At 47.1% G+C, this 10662-nt stretch overlaps 1 protein-coding gene across 1 annotated transcript in view; it reads left to right on the forward strand.

The window, feature by feature from the left end:
- The first annotated feature begins 9557 nt into the window (after nucleotides 1-9557).
- ISM2 (isthmin 2) overlaps nucleotides 9558-10662 on the forward strand; it is a 15247-nt gene continuing 14142 nt past the window's right edge. The window contains exon 1 of the mRNA XM_024737858.1: nucleotides 9558-9689. Within this exon, the coding sequence (XP_024593626.1) occupies nucleotides 9558-9689 (132 nt within the window). The remainder of the gene's footprint in view (nucleotides 9690-10662) is intronic.

Below are 10662 nucleotides of genomic sequence, written 5' to 3' on the forward strand. Positions count from 1 at the left end.
ACTGAGCCTGTGCGTCTGGAGCCTGTGCTCCGCAACGGGAGAGGCCACAACAGTGAGAGGCCCGCGTACCGCAAAAAAAAAAAAAAAAAAAAAAAAAGTGATATTTCTCTTTTATTCTTATGTCCTAATGCAGTTCTAACCTGGCATCTGGGGCTTTTAGGGGCTCCATCTCCTTCCATTACCCCTTATTTTTTCCCTGAGAAATTCTGAACACTTATTTATTGCTAAACTGGGATCCTCTATTTTGACTCTGTTTTCATACCAAGTAAGGGGATTTCTTTCAGCGAGCTTTATACTGCTTGACCAAAGAGCAAATCTGAAAATCACCATGTTAAAGTTCTTACTTTCTTCTGTTGACCAAAGCTTAAGTGAAGAGAACTTTTGACTTTTTTTATACCCAAGATCAGCTTGTCTTTTAGTATTACAGGGGAAGGACTGGGAACAGAATGAAAAAACATTGTGTGAAAGTAGTTTTGTATATCTCTATTTTTGAAATCACTCCTTTTATTGGTAAAAATTTTCAGTCCAAATTCTCCTGGGCATCTTGTCATCAGCTGTGGTATCTTTGTGCAGATACATATAGTGGAGGATGTAAGCAATGCTATTGTTTGTGAAGTTTTGTTTTCATGTCTTAAGTTATCTTTGGCCACTCTCAGCATCTGAGAGCCTTAAGCCCTTGAAGTATTCCAAGGTTTTATTTTAATTTTTTCAAGAATAGAAAAAAGTGAAAAGAACCAAGTAGAGATGCAGGGACTGCATTTAGCATGTACAAGTTGAAGTAAAAAAGATTGTGGTAACTAAGTAATTAGTCCTGTAAAATAAAATACATTACTAACCTTTCCTGCACATCTAGGTCCTCACCATAGAACCCCATTAGAACCAGAGAGTTTTTGCACTGAAGTTACTATTTAGTGATGTAGGGTTTGCAGAAGTCACAAACTTAAAGCAATGAACTTAATGGCCAGTCTTTTATTTTGGCTTGCATGAAGTCACTGCAACTTAAAATGTCACTTAATATGGGCATTTAAATATATATATATATATATATATATATATATATCAAGAGTCTATGCAATTATTTCAGGATAAATGCAGTTAAGTTACAGATTTATTTTGAAGAGAGAAAACTCCTGTGATCTCTCTAGGACCTCTACTTTCTAGAGGACAGAACATTACACACACTGGTTGTCTCTTCTTGAAACTGTAATATAAACCTAGGGTCCAGTCATATCACAAATATCATTACTTAACCAAGCACTTGGGGAAACACAAGTGTATATAAATACTGTCATTGGGAATGAGTAGAAATCTGGGACAAATAAGTATTGTTTAGTACATGGTTTAACACAGCCTACTTCAAGAATCTGATGGGATTCAAACAGGCATCAGCTAACCATTATTACCAAGGCTGATCATCAGAGTTAGTCGATAGAGGTGTGACTCATCCTTATTACTTTTTCTCATCCCTCTTTTTATTTAGCTTTGTCTTCATCCATTTCAGGTTTATACCACCTTTTTCTGCAGATCACATCAGAAACCAGGAAGTTTATAACTAGGGGACATCAAAATCACACCCAAAGAATGGATCAAGTGGCAGTGGCAGATTCTCCTCCCACCTTTATTTTAAAAGCCTTACCGTAGAATATGGCGTACGTTCTAGAGCATTGAAAGAGAATGTTCAGGGGCAGGGTCTTTGAAGCACTAAACTTTTTGCTTTGCTTTGGAACATTTTTTCCCTTTCAAGAAACATTCCGGTCTCCAGAGCCCAGAGTACTGTTTGCTTGTTTGAAGAACTTCTCGTCACTGTCTTAAACTTTCGTGATAAGGTGAGGATTTCATATGGTCAGACACCCCTCTTCCTCATGTAGTCATGGAAGGTGAACAGAAATAACCCGACACAACTACTAAGGGCTGCGTGTTTGCCTGATGCCCTTTCAGAGGCCAAGGCCCTATTTCTTCCCCCATGTGCCTCTTTCCAAATTGATGAGGATCTCTGGCCCCTTGTCATACTGGATTGGGCAGCAGCACAGAACTTCTAGTCATGTCATAGGCAGTGAAGAAAGAGAATTTGGGTTCTTGTTTTGTATGAATTTGTGGCAAAACCACCTAGAAAAGGTTAAATACAATTGACTGTCTCCTGGTTCTCTCTCTCTCTCTTTTTTTTTTGGCTGTGCCACGTGGCATGCAGGATCCTAGTTCCCCGACCACGGATCAAACCCGCGCCCCCTGCAGTGGAAGCGCGGCATCTTAACCACTGAACCGCCAGGGAGGTCCCTCCTGGTTCTCTTGTATAAAGAATTGCTGTGCCCTAATTCCCAGGGTGTCTTTCCTGGTGTTCTAGGTAAGACAGAATAGGTTTTAATCTGTACTTGCTATAACCCATGTGGTTAGAAAAAATGGGAAAGTTGTGGTTTTCCTCTGTCCACTTTCATGAAGGTCAAGAACTGTTGGGTACTTCACACAGGTAAAATCATCTTAGCCCAAAGGAGTTATGAAGAGGGAGTTACGAAAATCAAAGGATTCTTCTTGGCTGTTGAGCAGCTGTTTGCTTAATCCGTTAAGCCAGTTAATTAAAACACCTTCCACGTAAAGAAAAGCTTGTCCATTCTCTCTTCAGCTTTATCCACATGAAATGCAGTGTTCAGGCTCCTAGCCATTTGCCATGTGCCCAGATAGCTGGGTTAGAAGGCTGGCTTCCTCCCTTATCATACAGAGGAAATGACAGGACTGGCCAGTGATCCCTTTGCTTTTAATGTGTAGAAAATGCTGTTGCCCCTTTTGTCATTTCTAGTGACTTCTGTTTTCTAAGCACCTTTTGCTACAGATTGAGCCTTTTCTAGGGAGGAAACCGAAGGGGCTAGCTTGAGCCCTTATTGGAAATGTTTATTCTCATGTCTCTGCTGAGTCTGAGGTATCACATCCCAGTCGTCCTTGTGACTGACTTGGGGGAGCTGTGGGCAAGGTCTTGTTTACTGTGTAGTGCACGTGATAAATGGCCTTATAAACTGTGATTTTTTTGTGGTATGATGAGTTTATTAAACTGACCATAAAGAATTCAGTGGCTCTTAAACTGCCTTTACTGTGTTTTTAATGAAGCACACCCAAAGCTCTGTTCTTTTGGAGCAGTTACAGGGAGGTTGAATGAAAGGTAAAAATAAGAGCAGTGCCCTGATGTGCCAAGTGTCCTGCCTTGTTGCTGTCTGCATGGATAGTGGATCCTTCCATACACAAGGAGCCTTAAGCCCACTCAGTGTCTGCTTTTTCCAACACAGTTCCCGAGCTTCTTGTGCAAAGCTTTGTCGTTTGGCCCAGGCCTTCCAAGGAAGTGTGGGACCTATCACTGACTAGGGGGGAGTGGTGACTTGTCTTCACCCTTGATGTTAGGTCTTGTTACCTCAGTGGTGTTAATGGTTGGAACGATAAAAAGCATCCTTGATGGTTCTTCACAGGATACTAGTGAGATCACCATGTCAGCCAGCATGCCAACAGTCTTGATGATCCCTCTCTGGATAAAGGTAGCTAACATTAAGAAGGGGGAAAGAGATAAAATAAGAATAGAGAAATAGCTTATGGAGAGGCGAGATCTTATTTTGTTGGCCCATATTTTTTCATTCCTGTAAACTGGAATTTGCAAGAGGTGCTGTGATAACCCTTCTCCAGTCCTGTAATGCTCATATAATCTGAGAAAGAGAAGGGGAAATATAAATAAAACCTTTTAAAATTTAGTGTTGTGTTAAAATGTCACTCTCTCCCTTACCCACACCCCTCCCTGGTCTCCTTTTTTTGCCAGATGACTTTTCGTTGCTGTTGTTGTTGGATGACTGTCAAGCTATAAATGATGGGTTGGGGGAGGTGTATCCATTTTGAGAGTGCCTGTTAAGAGCTGAAGGGGAACTACTTGAGATGACCTAAGAATCATCCCATGAAATATATTGTTTTGCTCCAATAAAATACTCTGAAAGCTGTATCTGCCTCTATTCATTAAACCAGTAAATACTGAGTGCTGTTTCCATGCCAGGCACTGCACTGAGCATTACCGATAACAGCAAACAGAAAGTTATGGTTCCTACTTTTGTAAACAAATAGGCACATGAACCATATATGTTGTGTTAGAAACTGCTAAGTGCCATGAAGGAAAGGTAAAGAGCCTGCTAAGATTGGGACCAGTGTCTGGTTTAGACAGAGGTGATAGAGGAAACTTTTCTAAGGATTGGAGGATCTGAAAAAAAGAGTGTGGTTGATGCTCGCAAGAATGGTGAAGTGGGGCTCAGCAGGAGGTGGTAGGGGCTGCTGCACTGGGTGACTTTATCTCACACACCGGGGAAAACCAGTGAAAAGTTGTAAGCATTGAAAAAATAAATACCCATTTGGGACTTTGCTGGTGGCGCAGTGGTTAAGAATCCGCCTGCCAGTTCAGGGGACACGGGTTTGAGCCCTGGTCCAGGAAGATCCCACATGCCGCGGAGCAGCTAAGCCCATGCACCACAACTACTGAGCCTGCGCTCTAGAGCCCGCGAGCCATAACTACTGAGCCCACGTGCCGCAACTACTGAAGCCTGCGTGCCTAGAGCCCGTGCTCCACAACAAGAGAAGCCACCGCAATGAGAAGCCCGCACTCCGCAATGAAGAGTAGACCTGCTCGCCGCAACTAGAGAAAGCCCGAGGGCAGCAACAAAGACCCAGTGCAGCCAAAAATAAATAAGATAAATTTTAAAAAATTAAAAAAAAAAATACCCATTAGCATGCTTTTTTGTAGACAATGACAAGTTGATAAAATTTATGTGGAGGGCTTCCCTGGTGGCGCAGTGGTTGAGAGTCTGCCTGCTGATGCAGGGGACACAGGTACGTGTCCCGGTCTGGGAAGATCCCATATGCCGCGGAGCGGCTGGGCCCATGAGCCATGGCCGCTGAGCCTGTGCGTCTGGAGCCTGTGCTCCTCAACGGGAGAGGCCACAGCAGTGAGAGGCCCGCGTACCGAAAAAAAAAAAAAAAAAAAAAAAATTTATGTGGAAATGCAAAGGACCTAGAATAGTCAAAACAATTTTGTAAAGAAACTTATACTACCTGATTTCAAAATGTTGTACAAAGCTACAGTAACCAAGACTGCAACTGGCATTAGGTTAGTCATATAGAACAATAAAACAAGAATAGGGAATCCAGAAATAGACCCACATGTGTATGGTTAGCTGATTTTTGACAAAAGTGCCAAGTTAATTAAATGGGGAAAGGACCTTCAACCTTATGTCACATACCACAGTTGACTCAAATCATAGACCTGAGCATAAAAAATAAATAGAAACTTCTTGGAGAAAATATAAAAGAAAATCGGTGACTTTGGGTTAGGTGGCAGTGATTTCTTCAGACACAAAAAGCATGACTGAAAAAAACTGATAAACTGGACTTTATCAGAATGAAAATTTCAGAAGACAATGTAGTTTGCAGACTGGGATAAAATATCCAGCGTACATATATCCGACAAAGGCTCTCTATTTAGAATATATAAAGAATCCTTAAAGCTCAGTAAGGCAAGATTATTAAATTAAAAATTGGCAAAAGATTTGAACAGACACTTCACAAAAGGAAGTATACTAATTAATGGCCAATAAACACATACAGAAATGCTCAATATCATTGGTCATTAAGGAAAGGCCAATTAAAATTGCAATAAAATTCTACTACTCACCCACCCTCTAGAATGGCTAAATAGAAAAAGAATTACAGGGCTTCCCTGGTGGCACAGTGGTTGAGAATCTGCCTGCTAATGCAAGGGACACGGGTTCGAGCCCTGGTCTGGGAAGATCCCACATGCCGCGGAGCAGCTAGGCCCGTGAGCCACAACTACTGAGCCTGCGCGTCTGGAGCCTGTGCTCCGCAACAAGAGAGGCCGTGATAGTGAAGAGGCCCGCACACCGCGATGAAGAGCGGCCCCCGCTTGAGGCCCGCGCACCACGATGAAGAGTGGCCCCCACTTGCCGCAACTAGAGAAAAGCCCTTGCACAGAAACGAAGACCCAACACAGCCATAAATAAATAAATAAGATTACTAAAAAAAAAAAAAAAATTACAATACCAAGTGTTGACAAAGGTGGGAATGCAAAATGGTACAGCCGTTGGAGAAAACAATTTGGCAGGTTTTTGACAGCAATTTCACCCAAGAGAAGTGAAAGCATGTTCACAAGAGAATTGGCACTTGAATATTCATAGCTCCTTTATTCATAATAGCCCCAACCTGGAAACAATCCAAATGCTATCATAGTTAATGGGAAAAGCAGCAGAATGGTCTATGATGAATACTACTCAGCTGTGAAAAGGAACAAATTACTGACACCTACAACTAGACGGATGACCCTCAAAACCATGCTCAAAGAAAGAAGCCAAACAAAAGAATACATGAATGTGACTACACTGATACTTCTAAAAAGGCAAGACTAACCTATGATGACAGAGTGGAGAAGTGCTTACCAGGAGCCAAGGGTAGGGAGGTAGGGATTAACTGTACAAAGGGACTGTTAAAAGATAATTTTCAAAAACGAATAAAATCATGACTCTCTTACAGATGTAAAAATGAAAGATTTTATTTAACTCATTAATGAGAAACCTGTTAAGGGTATTACAGCCAATTCAAAGCAGATATTGAAAAACAGAAACTGTGTAGATCAGGAATACTGAAGTGAAGGTACAAATGAAGACAAAACTGATTTCCTCCACACAGCGGGAGGGAGGTCAATCGAACCTCCACAGAACAGGACAGAATTTGCATTTATATAGACAAGAAGTATTTTGCTTTGCTATTAGTTACTTACAACCTACAAAGTTGTAAAACAGCCCCAAGACAATGAAAGACTAGAATCAGATAACTTAAAAGGATGTACTGTATGTAGACAATGCATTATTTTCCACTGAAGCATATTTATTTTTCCCGCAGTGCACAGAAGGATATTGGAGTGATGAGAAATTTCTAAGTCATGATGGTGGTGGTAGTTACCTGGATGTATACATTTGTCAAAACTCATTGAACTGTACAATTAAAATAGGTGTGTTTATTTTATGTAAGTTATATCTCAATAAAGTTGATTAGAAAAAGAAAAGAATAACCAACAGCATTTGGGGAGGAGAGAGTGAGAACGAGTAGATATAGTAGGACTAATCGGGAGGCTATTATAGCTGGCCAGGTAAGGGGAAGGGCTCCCATTAGCGGTAGTTACTGACTTGGAGACAGATACACGTGAACGAATGAATTCCTTACTTTCAAACTCCATGTTTAATCTGGGGGAAGGTTCAAAGGTTTGATGAAAAGACAAAATATTCGACTGGATGTGAAAATAGTTTTACAAAAAAAAAAAAATCCTAAAAAACAAAGAACACAGTGGCCTCGCATTTAGTAAAAGCAATATGGCGTAGCAGGTTGCTCAAATGCTAGGTTTCTTTGGGCTAATATTTGAGTGTTCAGCATGTACCAGACATCTTATTAGGCTGAACCACATGAAATTGCCAACATTTGACCCTTTTGACCCAGAAGTGGCAACTTCATGTAGTTCATCCTAATATAAGTCCTTAGATTCTTATTTACTCCTCACATCTGTGAGGTGGGTAGCCCCTCCCTACACCCCACACTTTTACAGATGACAAAAGCACCCACCAAGGGGTCAAAGAATTTGCCCAATAATATCACCTTCTTAGTAAATGATAGAAGCAAGGTTCAAACCCCTGTGGCGGACTCCAGATCGGCATTGTAACTAACCCCTGTGATGCACTATTCAAAACACTGCAGAAGGACTTCCCTGGTGGCGCAGTGGTTAAGAATCCGCCCGCCAATGCCGGAGACATGGGTTCGAGCCCTGGCCCAGGAAGATTCCACATGCCGCGGAACAACTAAGCCCGTTCGCCACAACTACTGAGCCTGTGCTCTAGAGCCGGTGAGGGAGAGCCCCATGCCACAACTACTGAAGACCATGCGCCTAGAGCCCGTGCTCCACGAGAAGCCACCACAATGAGAAGCCCGCGCACCGCAACGAAGAGTAGCCCCCTCTTGACGCAACTAGAGAAAAGCCTGCACGCAGCAACGAAGACCCAATGCAGCCAAAAATAAATAAATTTATTAAAAAAACAACAACAACTGCAGAGTCCTGGGCAGTGCTGTTAGGGATAGGAATGGTTTCTCAGAAATGTGCTTAGTCTCCTAAGAGTTTCTAAGGCTAAACCCAGATCCCAAATTTTACCCTATGGCCAGGTTTCTGGCATCCTTCCCAGCACCTCCAGGGATCTGCTGTCCCTGCCCAGAAACCAGGAAGCCTTTGTGTTCCTCCATAGGGCCCCTGGCCCCTAATAATGCCTTCTGACTGCCCCTCACCTACCTGTCCAAACCCCACCCCACCTGCCCTGTGTCACGGAGCTCACAGTCCCTAACAGCCCCCAGCCATGAAAATCGTCACTGCCACTCATAGTTCCTGATCATTATCATAAGCTGAGGTTTTATTTCATGACCGCACGCCCTACACGGGAGGATCCCTGCACGAGTGTCCCTCTGGAGGGAGTGGGTGGCCCCACTGTTTTACCCAGGATGAAACTAGGTGACACCCAGTGGCAGGGCAGGATCTCTGACCACTCCTTCAAACGTGGCTAGCTGCTGTCCTTCTGGGACTTTATCCTCACATCTGAGTCTCAGCTCTCTCCCGGCTCTTGAAGTGCTGGGAAATTGAGTGTAGAGTGGCAGGTGTTTTCTCGAGTCTCCACCTCCAGCAGGGGAGCTGGAAGAGCCTTGGGGGAGTTACTTCCAGGCCTTCCTCCCCAAGCCACCCTACCTTGGTGCACATTTGCCCAAGAGCTGAAGGCTCCCGCGTTGGGCTGCGGCGCGTCCCTAGCCTGCGAGGCTCTGGCGGTCGGTGAGCCCCGGCGTCGCCCTCAGGACCCCGCAGGAGTCGCACAGTTGGACTGGAGAGCGCCGGCAAGCGGGCTGCGACTTTCCCCGAACAGGAATTCGCTTGGGGCTGCGCCGGCGACAGCGGCGGGCACTCAGGGCGGGGAGGCGGCCAGATCAAAGGGAGCCGCCCACTGGGCCAAGACTTGTCCGGGAGCGCGAGGGGCCACCCCTCCGGGGAGGGCGGGGGACACCCCGAGCGCCGACCTGAGAGCAGCCGGGGCGCCCACGCCGGGCCAGGGAGAGAGAGAGAAGAGAGAGAGAGAGAAGAGAGAGGAGAGGAGAGAGAGAAAAGAGAGACAGACAGAGAAGAGAGAGGAGAGAGTAGATAGAGAAGAGAGAGAAGACAGAGAGAAAAGAGAGAGAAGAGAGAGAGGAGAGAGAAGAGAGATCAGAGAAGAGAGAGAGAGAGAGAGAGAGAGAGAGAGAGCGAGAGAGAGGAGAGCCGCGCGCCCCCGCCCCGCGCGCCCCCGCGGCCGCCGGAGCTCCCCTCCCAAGCCCTGAGCGCTGGCGCTGCCGGGCCTGCGCCGCCGTCCCAGCGCTCCCGCCCCCGGAGGAGGCGAGGCCCGGCGTCAACCGACTCGCCGGAGCGGCCCGGGAGGCGCGAAGGCGCCGGGCGGAGCAGCCTCGGGAGGGAGAGGATGCCTCGACTCCCCGGCCGCGCGGCGCTCCCCCTCTGCGTGGTGCTGCTGACCGCGCTGCTGGCCGCGGTGCGAGCGCTTCCCCTGCGGAAGCCGCGGGGCCCCGGCTGGAGCCACGTGAGGCTGGCGGAGGTGAGCGGCGCGGCGCGGGCTGCGGCGTGCTGGGTCCCTGCTCCCCCGGCCCCCAGCTCTGGCCGCGCGGGGAGCAGGACCGGGACGCGAGTGGTGGCCCCCGAGTGCGAGGGGCGGGACCGGCCCGCACGTCGGCGGGCATCGGGCGGTGGCCAAGTGCGCCGGACCTGCGGAAAACACCCCCGGGCTGTGAAGCAGGTGACCCTGGGGAGAAACGTTACTTCTGTGCTGAGTTTGGCGCGCAGACACCCTGCAGCCTCCCGGCTTCATTTCCCATCCGCCCGCCGCGTCCCCGCGGCCGCCTCGCCCTGAGCGAACCTCTCCTGCAGCCATGCGGCTCAGGTGCGCGCTCCGAGAGGAGTCCGGAGGATGCTCGAGGACCGCAGCGCTTTGCGGAGTGGCGGGCGGGTGTTGCTGAGGTTCCAGCGGTGAAGTGAGCCCCTGGTGCAGCCTCTTCAATCAAATCTTCAAAGGATTTGGGTCCTTTGGGGTGTGAATTGAGAGAAGGTGAGGTAGTAAGTGGGGGCCTCCAACTTGCTGGGTGGGGCCTTTATATCATTAGGTACTTGAACAAGCAGAAGAGGTCGGTAAGAGGTAGAGGAGCGCTTTCTGGGGGTGGGGAGGGGCTGTGAGTGAGCTTTTGCGGGCGACCGAAGACAGAGGAGTGAAACCAAGAGTAGTTTAGACACGAAGAGAAATCACCGTCTGTCAAAACCCGCGTCTCCCGTCGCCAGGGCTCAACGGTCCAGCCGTTCCCTCCTGGACCACAGCGGACTCATCCCCATGGGGACAAAGCCCGCCAGACTTGTTGCAGGGTTCACGGGAGCAGGCCTGTGTGGCAGGGGGTCCTGGCCTCTCAGTGCACGGAGCAATTCTAGGGGGAGGCCGGAGTGGCTCTTCTCATTTTCCAGATGAGGACACTCAGGGCCCGAGGCGGGTGCAGGAGGGCAGTGAAGGGAGGGAGAGCCTGAGC

Source organism: Neophocaena asiaeorientalis, unplaced genomic scaffold, assembly GCF_003031525.2.
Source record: "Neophocaena asiaeorientalis asiaeorientalis breed wild unplaced genomic scaffold, Neophocaena_asiaeorientalis_V1.1 scaffold49, whole genome shotgun sequence".
NCBI lineage: Eukaryota > Metazoa > Chordata > Mammalia > Artiodactyla > Phocoenidae > Neophocaena > Neophocaena asiaeorientalis.